At 42.0% G+C, this 15,450-nt stretch overlaps 1 protein-coding gene across 1 annotated transcript in view; it reads right to left on the bottom strand.

The window, feature by feature from the left end:
• furinb (furin (paired basic amino acid cleaving enzyme) b) overlaps positions 1–15,450 on the bottom strand; it is a 53,111-nt gene that overhangs the window by 34,486 nt on the left and 3,175 nt on the right. The window contains exon 2 of the mRNA XM_030764761.1: positions 10,628–10,934. Within this exon, the coding sequence (XP_030620621.1) occupies positions 10,628–10,804 (177 nt within the window). The 5' untranslated portion in view covers positions 10,805–10,934. The remainder of the gene's footprint in view (positions 1–10,627; positions 10,935–15,450) is intronic.

The following is a 15,450-nucleotide window of genomic DNA, read 5'->3' as shown; positions in this document are numbered from 1 at the left end:
ATGACTGTGCAAATGCACCAAGCTCAGAACTGCCAAACTGTCCGCCAGCTTAGAGAAAGAAAGAAAGAAAGACAAAAGAAAAAAAAGAAAAGGAAAGAAAAACAAAAAAAGAAGCAGAGCTGACAGAAGATAAAACACGGTTCCTTTAGTATGCACAGGTCTTAATTCTTACCATGTGAAAAAAACTAACAAAAAACAAACATGCGCTAGGGGGCACTCCAGTGATTTCAAAAAGATTCATTTTGCCTGACATTTCTGGAGTCATTTTCTCTCCTTTTTAACTCTCTGGTTGTTTGATAAGAGCTTTCTAATGCACAGGGACCCAGTTCTTCAAGGCCTTTGTCTGTCAGAGTAATGCTACAAATGCACCCAAAACGGTTATACCACTGAAGTTATGGCGACTGGATCTGGGAAAAGGTGTGTGTAGAATGATAAAGAAGAAAGACATTTCACAGCTGAGAAAACGATCCAAAACGGTGGTGAACACAAGCGATAATTTTCAGTATGCTTTTCTTAACGGAAACACACACACACACACAGACACTCAGACTCACACACAGACCTGTTGTGAATTATGTATTAGGAGCCTGTATCAATTATACACGTAGTTTGACTTATTGAGTAGATAGGGAACACCTGAGATCCTAACCATGTGTGTAAAGAACAACCACCACTGACAGCCCATTACTAACCATTATTGGCAAGATACCATTAACACACCACTTCTTTTTAAGGCTAAACCAAAACACCATTAACACACCAGCTCTCCTCTACCTTACTCACCATTAACACACCAGCTCCACTCTACACTAGACATCATTAACACACCAGCTCCACTCTACACTAGACATCATTAACACACCAGCTCTACTTTACACTTGACATCATTTACACACCAACTCTTCTTAAGGCGAAACCAAAACACCATTAACACAACAGCTCTACACTAAACGGTATAAAAACAGCAGCACCACACAAAACAGCATTAATGCACCAGCTCTACTTTAACAGCATAAAGAAATGAAAAGTAAATAGGTATGAGGCTGTGAGGTAGTAAATTTGGCACACGCTAAAAGAGACCAGCTTCATCTCAAACATCTCCCTGCATCATGACACAAAATGCTCTTTATCCTCACCAGTCATGTGAACCAAAAATACCGAGAACCATGCAGACTTCATTATTTTTGAAACATTAAAAAGCAGCATGTTACTGTTTTCTTCTTCGCCTCCCCACTGAACTGTGAAATAATATCTGAGACCGCAGTGAGAAAAGGAAACATCTGTGTCCAGGTCTCAAGGCAGGGTTGCTCCCAGCTAAAAGCAGAGATGAGTGCTAAATCCTCCCTGTGTGTGGAGGTGATGACTACGTTCACAAGTTCTCACAGCAGAGTCATGTGTCTGAGACAGAGTGTGGCATTGTGAGAGAGCAGGGCGAAAAACGCTGGGCCTTCTGTAAATGATGCATTGGTGTATTTTACCCAGAAACATTCTGTTCCCTCTGTGTCACATAGCCCCATTCTTAGAAGCACAGCTGACGACATCACCCAAGTCAAGCTGACAAAAGACTTTTCCTTCTCCAATTAGCACTTGTGCTTATGACTTTAGGTTGGAGGGAATGTTCCCTATTTGCTCCTTTTCCTTCTCGCTCTCTCTCTTTATTTCTTTTTGCTTTTGTACATTTTTGCTCCGAGATGCCCAGTTCTGTACTGGCAGACCTCTCAGGCGATCATTTGATCTGATCGGCCACACTGATCACACCCTCCACGACTCAACGCGGCTGATCGATGTGGCTCTACACAGACAGCCGTGCGAGTGTGTGAAGTCTTGGTCTAAAGATGCTATTCCGGTTTCACACCACCCTTCTGCCTCTGCAGCCAGGACTTTCAACAGTACTGCCTCAGGCACTGGTCCTCACAGTTTCCACCTTCACCCTCTAATTACAGGCTGATTCCAGCTAAAGGAACCAGGTGTGTTCACTTGTCGGCCAATCACAGGCACAATTCTGGGTGCAGACAAAAAAACTAGTAGAAATCTGGCTCCACAGGCTGATGACTGGCACCGTTGTCAGTTGAGCTGACGGCCAGGGCACACACTATTTCCTCCCTGCTCCCTAGACACACTGTCTACTATATTTTCCCTTAACCAAAAACTCCAAATCCACAAAATGGAGGACACCAAGCTTCATGTCTAAGACGAAATAACTGTATAAGATGGGTGTGTCGGCAGTTGAGGAAAACAAGAGGTATGAAATGAAAGGAGAGAATGGAGAAATGGATCAGGAAACCCAGCACCGAGGTGTCTGACTGACATCACATGAGTCCTAGAGTGCCTCTGGATGAGTGATGTGCTTTAAAGGGCAGGATTTCAAAGCCTGCAACAGCCCACAATGTGTAAACAGCTCTGTCCTCTCTCGCTCTCTCTCTCACACACACAGACACACACATTGCTGTGTGTTCTGGACACAACGCTGTGAGAGATGAAGCTCTATGCTTCCTGCGGTGACAAGCACCTCTAAAATTACACACGTAACCACCTTAACACACATACACACACTCACAGCCATCTTAACACACACATGCACACACACACACATTAAAAGGACAGGAACAGAGGAGTTAGTGTGTAGGAGAGCAGATAGTGTGGGGGCCAGATGAAGATCTACTTCCTTTAAACTTCTGAAGCATGACCTTAAACAGTCTGGAAGCCTCAATAGTGATGTGGCACTGGAGCTAGCCGCAGTGAACGTGCACACATACACATACACACATGCGCACACACACAGACACACACGCACACACACACAGACTCTCAGCAGTGGTACAGAGACAAAACACACACACACATTCATCATATACCACGCAAAAACACAGGCAGAGCTTTTGATCACTGTGGAGACAGCGAGCAAATGATTGTTATTGCATTACGACAAATGGATTTAATATTTCCAGAGCCTCTTCAACAGGTTATTTTGGTCGTCTCTCAGAGCAGAGACAGGCTGTGGTTTTTTTGGCTGATGGAAAAAAAAACAACAACCCCACAGCTGTGCAGGAAAGCAAGAGAGACCAGAACAGCACTGCGTCTCAAAATGCTACTTAACAGATATATTCAGTTCTGTGTAATATAAGGACAGCTTAGCCTAAAATTACACGACACATGACTTAAGAGCTGGGCAGACATAAACAATGGTTGTCTGGAGGCATTCTGGAACCCATGAGAGGAGAAGTCAGGGGTTATCAGGAATTGGTTTCATAACACTCATAATTGCCATGATAAATGACCCGTGCAAATTGTTCATGCTACCACACAAGCCTTCCACCATTAAAGCATTTCCCACCGAAAAAAAAAAAAACACACCCTGAACATTCCTGATGGAATTCTGCTACTGAAGACCGTCTTTAAAACAGAGGCTTGCCTGCGAGAGCCCAAGCTGTTTAAAATATCCAATCAATCATCGGTCTTTCAGCCCCAGCCAACAGCACGCTGTGTATTGAGAGAGAAATATTCTCTTTTTTTCCCATATTCATTCTTTCTCTCTTGGCCAGGCAGAATATTTTATGTGACAATATCAGAGCCAAGGCAGGGACAAAAAACCCTGTGATTTGAATTAAAAAAGAGCTTTTTATTTATCTATTTTTTAAACAGATGTTTTTTTTTTTTTTAAAAAACAAATGCCAAGCATTTCGACAGACTAATTTAGAGAGAAGAGAAGAGAAGAGAAGAGAAGAGAAGAGAAGAGAAGAGAAGAGAAGAGAAGAGAAGGTCTGAATGCAGTAGCAGACACTGCCATCCCAGTGAGAGCGACAGGGGAGCAATTATGGCTGAATTTCCCGACAGGAATTTCCTAACGTCAGAAACAGCCTGTAATCAACCGTTCTGTCTGGGCATTGTTAACCCAAACCATTTCCACTGTTTGCCTGGTCACAAATGCCAAGAGAGGGGGGAGAGAGCACAAACAAAACTCCTGAGGGAGGAGGACAGAGGTTGTGGAATTGCCGACGGACTCTATACTGGCAGACTAAAGACAAATAAGTTGGTGTTCTCTCCATTAAGGGTGTGGTCTTCCCAACAGGGTCTGAAATGAGGTAAGACTTACAAGTCGGACACGCTGCCCTCCACAAACACACAGCATGCCAGCAGCATACCCTGTCTCCGACAGAGTGGGCATACTTAGGTTGGCAGTGCGGGAAGCAAGAAACAGCTGAAGAAATTCAACACAAAGCCATAAAATAACAGAGAGAGCGTGTGGCTTTTTGCGTAATATACAGGCTGTGTGTGTAACTCTCATCGCCCTGCTGAGAGAGTGCTGAATATTCATCGTCTTTCTCCACAGAGTGAGTCACGCGTCCGCACGAGCTTTCACAGGCTTGTACAGCTGCTCGCCTAGAAATTACAGAACTCATGGTTATTGATATGACAGAGGAAAAAAAAGACATTACTCTCCTTTTATTAGAGAAAGAATAAAATTTAAAAAGAAAGAAAGAAACAAAAGAGCAAAGACTGTCAAACAGAAACTTTGCTTCTTAAAAACAGTCTAAGATGCAAATGTCTTTAAAAACAAGGTGGGGCAAATTCAAGTTGAAAGCACCACTTTGCTAAAGATTCAGCATATGTGGATAAAAGCCAGATGGAGACTCGCTGTCGATTTAACAACAAAGAGTTCATCTAAAAAGGACTTATCTCTGTGATTCATGTTTTCTCTCCATCTCTCTCTTTCTCTCCTCTTCTCTTTCTCTCCATCTCTCTCTTTCTCTCCCCTTCTCTTACAAGTCATGATATTTTAAAAGCATTAATATGCATGGATTCCTTTTCATGTGTAAAAATTTATACTTCTTCAGACAGGCCTAAATCAGTTTGATCAGCTGTTTTTTTGTGAGGAGTCAGACTGTGTGTTGAATCAGTCTGAGTTAATACATTATTCAGGGGAAAGAGACACATTAAAAAAGCCTGAGTTAGATGGGCTGTCAGACCCAGTATTCACCCTGTACTATTTAAGTCCTGCACCCCACACGTCACAATAAACAGCACAAACTCCCATTACTCCTCTAATAGCATGTTATACTCAAAACAAACCATTAACCCGCCAGTGCCACAGTAGTGTTGGCCTCCCCCTCTCTCTCTCTCACACAAACATACATACAGAGAGTGAGAGAGAGAAGGACAGAGAAACAGACAGACAGATAATTATTCTCTCTTCTCTCTCTAAACCATACAAATGGTCTCCTTGTTTTCACCTTATCCATTCTGTAGCGTGTTTGATTGATCTGGCCTGACACAGGCTAAGTAATTAGCTGCTGAGGACACAAGGGAGATGTAGTTTTTTTTGTGTGTGTGTCGAGCTGCTGAACTGCGCGGCTAACTCATTACATCCGCCATCAACGACAAACCCCATCTCTCCACCGACTCCAACTCATCTTCTGTGTCAGCGGGGACTTGATCTTTCAGGTTCTCCATTACGGAAGATCATATCAATCTTACGTTGCCAGTCGCCCACGAGACCTGGGATAGTGATACCTTCAGCCGACAGATGGATTTTCAGGCTTTTCATCAGCTCAAATGTCAGGTGTCATAGTTTTCGCTAGCACAGAAAGAGCAGAAAATCTCTCCATCTCTCAGCAGATGACACAACCATCCCATTTTACTTTACATTAATACACAGAGGAGGAGGATTTGATGTTCTCCCTAAATAAGCTGCGGTTTATAATTTACAGTTAGAAATATAAATGTAAATTGGAGAGATTATGTGCTCTCTATATCCTGCAGATATTGTGATTTAATATATAGAGTCACACACAAGGAAGATGATATTTGATATTCTCCCATCTTGTAGAAGCAGCTATCCACAATATAGAGTTATAAATATGGAAGAGGGGAATTTTGGGCAATTTTATACCCTATAGCAGTTATTGTCTATATTAAGGAGGTGTAAATTTAAGAAGAGTACACTTGGAGCTGGCATTGTGTGTGATCACAAGTCTGCCTCCTGACAGAGCGCCAGCAAAAGGCTGTGAGGCAGATTACTGACACCACTGCAGCTTCAGGCCTGTGTGTGTGTGTGTGTATGTATGAGAGAGAGAGAGAAATATGTCCACACCACTTGAGTTCAAAAGTACACAACAATCATTTGTTGCTAGACTGACAGATGGAGACCTGTATTCCCAAGCACGCACGGAAGAAAAAAAAAGAAAACCTCCAGGAAAGCACATCACCAACTCCATTACGCCAAAACAGATTGAATTTGTTAGGCACATGCAGAGGCAGGGTGTGGACATTCATCACAGAATAACCTAAACGATCCTGACACATTCCTCATTGTGATTGTCATGGTGGCATGGCCCTTAACCTCTCGCTCTATCAGAGCCAAAGCATGATGGAACATGTAGGCATGGACAGTTCAGCCTGTTCCATCACCATGTAGAGTCCTTGTCAGAGTCTGTGCAGACAAGAGAAGCTGTCAAAATCCCTTTAGAAGAACTCTGTGAGCAAAGCTGGCAGGGTTACAAAACTATTACTGGGAGAGAGAGAGAGAGAGAGAGAGAAAGAGTGGAGGGTGAAGAGAGAAAAAAAAAGAGTTTTTTGTTGTCGACAGCATCTAACATAAGCAAGAGAAAAGTGAGAACGTTATGCTGTACTGCTGAGGTTTGGCGACAAGGGGCCAGGGTGTAGGGTAAAGAGAGAGAAAAACAGCAGAAAGAGCCAAGGAAGAAAAGCAGGTAAAGAAAGTGAAAGAGCAGAAGAGTGGAGTAGAGGAACAGATACAATTAAGGGAATGAAAGAGGACCACAATCTTCATCTATGTTGAGTGAATATCATTACCATGGCATTGCCGAATTCACAGTAGCATTTAATGAACATACCATGGTAATGATCATGTAAAGCATGCATCTTAATCCAGAGCTAGGCCGCATCACATCTCTGCATCTTATAACATGTATGCACTTAGGCTAAGGTAATGGCTAACTATGCTAGCAGTCAACTGTTGCATCCTTACTGTGAGTCTTGTTCGCTGTATTTAAGAGGATTTTGAGTTTGTTTGCCGTAGACGTCCTTACACAGCTACAGCACGCAACCATTAATGAATAATCGTGTTAGGCAAACAGTAGCTATAGCTACAGTAGGCTTTACTGAAAACAGCTCAGATGTGTTAGCTCACACTCAAACGTCTGCGCTTGTTAAACTACAAAACCAAGGAATTAGGGTCACATGTTCAGGGACCGGGGCAGGTATGCCATTCAGGTAATGACAATACACAAGGTTAGAGACAAAAGGCTTGACAATCATTTTATTTCAAACACTGTCATCCATCTGTTAGAAACAAAGCATCTGCGATTTTTCGCCATGGCAACTCTCCTCGCTAAGAAAGCTTTGGGGCTCCAAGACGCAACTAATCTCTGAGGCTTTTGTGTACAGTCACACAGGAGGGGTTTGACTAAAATTAACTACACCAGTTCAGTATGTGCCTGCTAGGCAGCGTGCTCCCCGCCTTTCTGCCATCTCCAAAAAAAGACAGAGGACAGGACAATACAACACCAAGCTATAAAAATACCACTTATAATTTCATTTCCACATCAGACTGAGAATAGCCACAAATGCAAAGTTCCCATGAGGTAAGCCTTCCTCTTATTCATCAGTTGCTTACATGAACAATGCCCTCAAGGGCTGAAGCTGACACTCTTATCCCCGCTTCAACCACTTAAAATGACGAAGCACTGATTGTTGTTACAAACATAAACCAAAATCCAGGACAGAAGATATGGTGAAAAGGGCTCTGGAATCTGAGGAAATCTATAGTGCAGCTAGCTGTGTACCTCAACCAGAAGTCTAACCTAGAATCATGTGTTATGAGAGAGGGAGAGAGAGAGAGAGAGAGAGAGAAAATACAACCCTCATGAGGACAAGTCAGCTGGGTTCAACTGGCTTGAAGCTCAGTGACATTAAAAACGTGTAGCGTGCGCACCGGTGACTCTGTCCGTCACCTCTAGGTCTCCTGCAGTGATATCCACAGGAACAATGCACCTCATGGTGTGGTAACTGACATTTAAACCTTACAAGCAACAGGCAACAGTGCAATATTTCACTGCACACCGATCAGCCAGAGAATAATTTTTGGATCATTTCACAGTCATCTTGTGACAAATGATACCCTCTTCAAGATGAAAGGTCCAGTATCTTTCTCCTTCCCTACAGCTTATTTCTATGATTTGCGTGGCCTTTTCCTTTGTACTTGCTAGAAATACTGAGTAATGGTGTGATGGTTTTTCTGACATAGAAGATGACTACTAGAGTTTTCCCGGATTCCCATCAGAACATCATTCACCTCTGTGGAAGCAGAGCCTCTCGCTCAAGGCAACATTTTGGCGGTCCATCCTCTTATCCTCCTCACCTTGTTTTTAGTACTTCTCCATGACTGTCACTGTCACTTCTGTATTCTTACCACATCTCTGCTCTCCTCTGTCACTCTATCTTTTGCTTCCTTTTTCTCTTCATGCCAGACTTCATACATATTCTTCTATGGATTTGCTCACTCTTTCTCTCTCTCTCTAGCTAACCTCCTCCTCTCATCTCCTCTTCAGCCTCTCTCTCTCGCTCTCTCTCCTCTGTACTCTCCCTCTTTTTCAAAATCATCTCATTTTGAGACTGATATCATTTCACTACTGATGGATTTACACAGACCCGCTGAGTAGCAGCCCAAACTGACACCAGAACGCAGAGATAAGACCGCAGCTTTACACATCCTACTGCTCCGTCTGCCGGAAACTTCTCAAGCTTTCATATCACACTTTCAGAGAAAGAAAGAGAGAGAGAGAGAGGGAGAGAAAGAGAGAGAGAGAGAGGGAGTGAGAGTGAGCGAGAGAGAGAGAGAGAGAGAGAGAGAGAGAAAGAGTCAGCCATACAGGCTTAGACATTTATCATGAATCAGACAACTCTTCAAGGACACTCACAATCTGTTTGAGCAGCTGAAATGAATAATGAAATTACAAAAAAAAAAGAAAAAAATCCATAACGCTCTCTTTATCTGTGATTGACAGCTACGTGCTGGTTGTAAAGCTGCAGAGGTTCAGAGGGAGCTTGTTCATTATGCTACACTAATGAACACATAGATTGGTTCAGCACAAAACCCTCGCCTCTCTGCTTCCACAGACAACAGGAATCGGTGGCATCGCTGACACCTGCTATTGACTGAGAGAGAGAATAGAGAATGTTCTGTCGAACACACACACTCTCTCTCTCTCTCTCCCTTTCATACACACAAACACACATGCAAACACACGCACACACACACTGCTATATTCTGAGTTACTACTTTAGGAACAGCCCAACGATTTTAAATTTCTCCAGGTCACCTACTCACCAAAGGGATAAAAAAAGATATTAAACACAAAGATAGAGGAACAATGACTCAGTAGTGTCTGATAGAGAAATAGAGGCGTTTTTTGACTGACTAGGAGCAGTTCTAAAGCTTTTTTTTGACAGAGGGCCAAAGAATCCCCCTGACCAGGAAAGGAATCATTGCTCAACCCTGACTTCTGTTTATATGTGGAGGAAAACAAGGACACATCAAACAACTTCAGACTGATTTCAGTGTGCAAACACCATGCCCCCCCCCCCCCCCCCCCTCTCTCTCTCTCTCTCTCTCTCCCTCTCTCTCTCTTTGGTATTTGTCAAGGAAGGGAAAGGCTAACAAGTAAATATGAGAAACTGCTGTTTACATCGGCAACTATCTTGCCACATTATTTGTTTATTCTACTGATGCTCATTTGGGACATTCATTTTCAAGACAAAAAAACAAAAGAATCAAACGAGTCACTGACCAAATTAAACTCCTTTTCATAAATGCTCGTTTTAAAAATGAAAGTTGTTTGTAATTTTCATTGACTCAATTTTATTTTAGTGTTTTGTGAACTTAACTAATCAGTGAAGAGTGTTTAACACAGTCCTGTTCTCCTTGTGCATGCTACCGCCTACACTCTTTCTATTCAGAGAACAAAAGCATGGCAAAAAGTCTTAATTCACTCATAAACAACCTATCAGCATTCCACATAAAAAGAATTACAACATCCCCTAATCCACCCGTTGAGATAAGAGAAACAAGAAGCATCTGCTTGAATAAATGGAACGATGACAGCAGGCACTTCCATTTGATAAGAGGAACAGAGATAAGCCAGAATTAATTTCCCAATCTGTGCTGACGCTATCCTGTCCTGTTCAGGCAAAGTTCCTGATGGGCAGGGTCAGAAAAGGGCAGAGGAGAGAAGCATGGACAAACATGGGGAGAGAGAGAGAGTGTCTTAATGCGATCTAAGATGAGGAGATGTGGAATGCCAGTAAAATGCGCCTTAAACAGTGAGAGTAAATGTTGAGTCACATAGACAAACACATACAGAGATGACAACATTTATGTCCACACCCCATGCACTCTCACGGTCACACACACACACACACACATTCACACACACCTCAGCAGACTTATAAACTGATCTCCGGGAGGGTATCAGAAGCCAGTATCTGTTTTTGGCAGTTCTCCACAGTGTAATCTCATCTCTCTGGAAACAGAGGCTGTAGTTATGAAACATCTCAGATGACAGTTCAGCCTGGGTGTGTCAGAAGAACAATGGTTGGGTCTACTCACATTGCCATGGTTGATGAAGCCGTGTTTCCGTGCGATGCGGTCGGCCTCCTCCGTGCCCCCCGAGATGTGAACGGCCCAGGTGTTGGTATAGAGCCCCCGGCCTGGAGAGGATGTGACCGCTGCGGTCAGGAGGGCCACGAGCGTCCCAAGCTGGAGCAGAGCAGATCTGGCATCCATGAAAAGTAAGGCCGTGGGACCGAGGCACCTTTCCCAGACTAATGACGATGACAAAGGGAAGCAACGTTTCAGATCAGCTTCTGTACAGGCGCATCAGTGTCCAGAGAGGAGAACAGCTCGTCACACAAACCTGGACAAGACACGGACGAGAGGACAGTCAATACACATGGAACATACATATGCCAGCTGCGCCAACTGAGCTTCTCACGCACACTGTCTGGATCTATATATCTACAGTGCCCTCCACAACTAGTGGCACCCCTGGCAAAGATAAGTAAAAACAGTTATAAAAAATGTACCTTTTGGTGAATTAGCTCAATCTCACACTGAAAAAATGAGGAAAATCCGACCTTTAACTGAAGTAATTTTATTCTGAGAAAAAAAAAATCCCTCATCCAGAAATGATTATTTTTAACAAACCCATGTTTGCCACAATTATTGGCACCCCTAGAAATGCTTATAAACAAAATGCAACTGAAGCATTTTCTCCATGTATATTTTACTTTTTTAAGTTGATGCTTAGGGACTTTTAGACAGTAATCCATGACTTCCTGTTTCACTGGGTTATAAATATGACACAGAGGCCATATTCCCTTAATCATACATCGACATGGGAAAGACAAGAGAACACACAAATCAAATGAGGGAAAAGTGTGCTGAGCCTCAAAAGTCAGGAAATGGCTACAAAAAAATAGCTACTCACCTGAAAATGCCCATATCTACTGTTAGGACAACACTTAAAGTTCAAACCAACTGGAACTGTTACAAACTTGCCTAGAAGAGCACCCAAGTTTATCTTGCGCCCATGCACAGTGAGGAGGATGGTAAGAGAGGCAAAAGGATCACTGTTGAAGAAGGAAAGTAGGAAAGTACCGAGGAAAGTAGCATCTTGGGGTCACCAAGTCTCAAAAAGTACCATTAGACATCACCTCCATGCCAACAAATGATATGAAAGGCATAATAAAAAAAGCCTGTCCTGTCATTTCAGCACAAACGTAAGCACCTAGAGTGTGCTAAATGCTACAGGAGCGTTTACTGGAACTGTATTCTATGGTCAGATGAAACAAAAATTTAGCTTTTTGGCAACGAACACTCAAGGTGGGTTTGGCGTAAAAAGAAGGATGGCTATACCAAAAAGAACCTGATCCCCACTGATAAACATTGTGGAGGTTCTGTGATGTTGTGGGGCTGTTTTTCCTCCAAAGGCCCTGGGAACCTTGTTAGGGGACATGGCATCATGAACTCCATGAAATATCAGGAAAATTTAAATCTGAATCTGGCTGCCTCTACCAGGAAACTAAAACTGAGTCGTTGTTGGATCGTCCAGCAGAACTGAACACAAAATCAAGCTTCTGCCATGGCCATCTCAGTCCCCTGACCTAAACCCCACTGAAAACCTGTGGGCTGAGCTGAAGAGGAGAGTGCACAAGAGAGGACCTAGGACCCTGGAAGATCCAGGGAGATTCTGTAAAGAGGAATGGTCTCAGATTCCTTGCTCTGTATTCTCCAACCTCATTAGATGTTATAGGAGAAAACTCAGTGCCGTTTTATTAGGCTGTACAAATGATTAAATGCAGGGGTGCCAATAATTGTGGCACACATGGTTTTATTAAGGATAATTATTTCTTGATGAGGGATCTTTTTTCTAAGAATGACTTTACTTCAATTAAAGGTTGGATTTTTCTCAAATTTTCAGTGTGACATTAAGCTAATTCACCAAAAGGTAAATTTTTTTTATAACCCTTTTTACTCATCTTTACCAGGGGTGCCAATAATTGTGGAGGGCACTGTATATCTATATCTATATCTACCTATCTCCCTCTCTCTCTCTACACACACACACACACACACACACACACACACACACACACACACGTATGTATGTATGCCTGATTTTGGTTGGGGCACTTCCCATGTGTGAAGAATTCCAGTGTGGTCCAGCTAGTGACATTTTTTAGAGACCTCATTAGCTGACTTAATAGTAAATGTTTAGGGTGGAAGAAAAAGCGTGCATTGACAGCTATCTACAGGTTTATATGTTTTTTAACCTCATCTTATATAACTGAATTCCACTGAGAAGCTTCACACGTTCACAAAATGTTCATGGGGGGGAAAAAAAAAACAAACAAAAAAAAAAACAACTTTGCATCCTTTACACCCAAACTGGAGCATCTCAAAAGGAATTGGGCCGCAGTTAGAGAGGGCTGACTGTGTAAGACTTAAAAAGGGAGAAATCTCCAGTGAGACTTCACAGAACTGAGCACTGCCAGTTAAGAGAGGCAAACATCCGGACACGCGGCTTTTGGTTAAGGCATCCTTTTCTCGAAAGTTTATCTCCAGTTTCCCCGAAAGATTTCAGAGTAGGGCGGCATGATATTGTATTTTAAGATCAGGGTGTGTTTCACAGGGAGTACCATTTAACAAGCACACGCACACATGCACGCAACTGGAAAGGAAGCCAATTTCACTATCCATGTACGACAATGAAATGTCATATTGCTTTGTGAAGGATATAGCAGATAATGGTTACATAATATGGGGAAGGTTCATTCAAGACTCAAATGCAAAATGAATTTCCTTTAGAAATCAGTGAACTTTACACCTTTTAAAAGATTCAGTTAGGTTTTTTTTCCTCTACTGACTAAAGTAGAGACAGTGCATGAATAAAGGCCATTAAAAAGAGGAGGAAGGGAAAAAGGAGATTTGACACTGATAAACCTGAGGTAATATAGTAGGCAAAAAAAAAAAAAAAAACCTTAGCAACTGTTCAGAACAGACAATCAAGAAGAGGCCAAAGATTGGATTGTGTCTTCTGGAACAGTTCTCAATTGATTTCACATCATGTAATATAAAAGAGAGAGAGAGAGAATTAGATCTGAGAGGAACTTCTGGGTCTTTTCTAACCATTATGTTATTTGTATCTAGCTGTATATCTCTTCGCTGTTTGTGTCTAGCTGTGTATCTGTCTGTTACCTGAGGATGTGAAATCATTAGTACTTCGCTTACATTTCTGGCTGGCAAAAATGTAGATGTCAACTTCAGCTTAATTTAAAACAACACCCAAAAGAGGCACTGTTCAGGAGAATCTAAATAACCTTAGTTACATATTATAGGGTATCTATTCCAAGTGTTGGTGTTGTCAAATCTAATGAGTGCTGAACCTTAAAGAGGTGACAAAGCCAAGCTTCATCATCCTCCACCCATTCTGAAATCTCACGGCTCCTTTCATGGGCATACTAGCGTTTCTATTATAAGACCACTTGATAGCTTTAACTTCACTCTTCTCTGGTATGCCTACAAAACAGCCCTGCTAATCAGCCGCAAGTTCAAAATACTGAGATACCTTTTTATTTTTCTTAAGAAACCTGTACTGTAAATATAGCTCTGTCTGCTTGTCTGAGAGAGAGAGAGAGAGAGAGAGAGAGAGAGAGAGAGAGAGAGCTGATTTTAAAGCTTTGACTTTGTAAAGTATTAAGGAGATCTCTCCACCAGATGACTTTTTACCTTTAGAGAGCTGGGGAGACTTCATCCTTTTTCTAATTCACTCAAAAGGTTTTATATAGACTGTTTTATACAGAATGTGAGTTGGTTTGATTTTTATTCTTCAGTGCTTGGAGAACTTTTAAAGAACTGTTAAAAATCAGTGTTTAGGTGCCTTGAACATCTATTTGGACACTTTGAAGTGGATAATATAGATCACATGTCTCTCTCCCCTTAAGATCTTCACGTGATCACGACTCATTTACACCAGCATCTCTCAACATGCAGCCAAGAGGGCCACAAAGTTTGGACACGTCAGAAAGCAGATGCTGATAAATTGTGGCTTGAATGTGCAGTTTTAATCAAAATCAAAGATCTCTGATATCAAATGTCAAAGTTTTTTAAATGCCATTCACAATAAATGGCCAAAGAGCTTGGGCTTACAAAATGTTGTTCCAGGATAACTGGTGAGCATCTGAAACAATGACTTTCAGACAAGATTTCATAGTTTTCTGCAACAATTTTTCTTACATTTGAAACTTGGGGAAACAATTTCATTTGAATAGCTACTTCAAAGCCATTTCCTCCACATTGTTAGAATGTGGGGCAAAAAAAACCTCTTTTTAAAAGACATTTTTTGTATTTGCTTTTACATTGATCAAAAATCCATTATTCCACATTCTCTTCAATTCACATTTATATTCCATTTCATCTCATAATTTTTTACCATGCTATCTTCCTGTCAGAAAGCATTTCACCATGCAGCACTGCATTCTGCTTTAGTATTTTCCCCTCTCTTTTCTCACTGTATGTACTCTTCAAACAGTGCCCACTTGTCAGATCAAAGTAGATTATTGCAGTGTCCTTTGTACAAATGAGGAAAATTCAGTAGAAACTGTCAGGAATGCAATCAGTGTCTGTTTGTGTGCAAGGAGACTCTATGTGCAGAGCGCAGAGAGAAAGAAATGCGGAGAAGCTCATTAAAGAACTGACACAGTCTGCTGAATTAAAAGGAGAGAGGAAGGAGGCATAGCACTCACATGCATCCAATATACTTTCACAAAACCACTGACTGTAAGAGCAACCGAGACTTTCAATACCTGCTGCCTACAACAGTACAAATAAATACATAACAAATGTACCTCTGGCTATATTCCTGCAGCCAC

The sequence above is a fragment of the Chanos chanos genome, chromosome 2 (genome assembly GCF_902362185.1).
Source record: "Chanos chanos chromosome 2, fChaCha1.1, whole genome shotgun sequence".
In the NCBI taxonomy this organism is placed as follows: Eukaryota; Metazoa; Chordata; class Actinopteri; order Gonorynchiformes; family Chanidae; genus Chanos; species Chanos chanos.
Note: the sequence above shows the minus strand (reverse complement) of the source record. Positions and strands in the feature narration are given on the sequence as shown.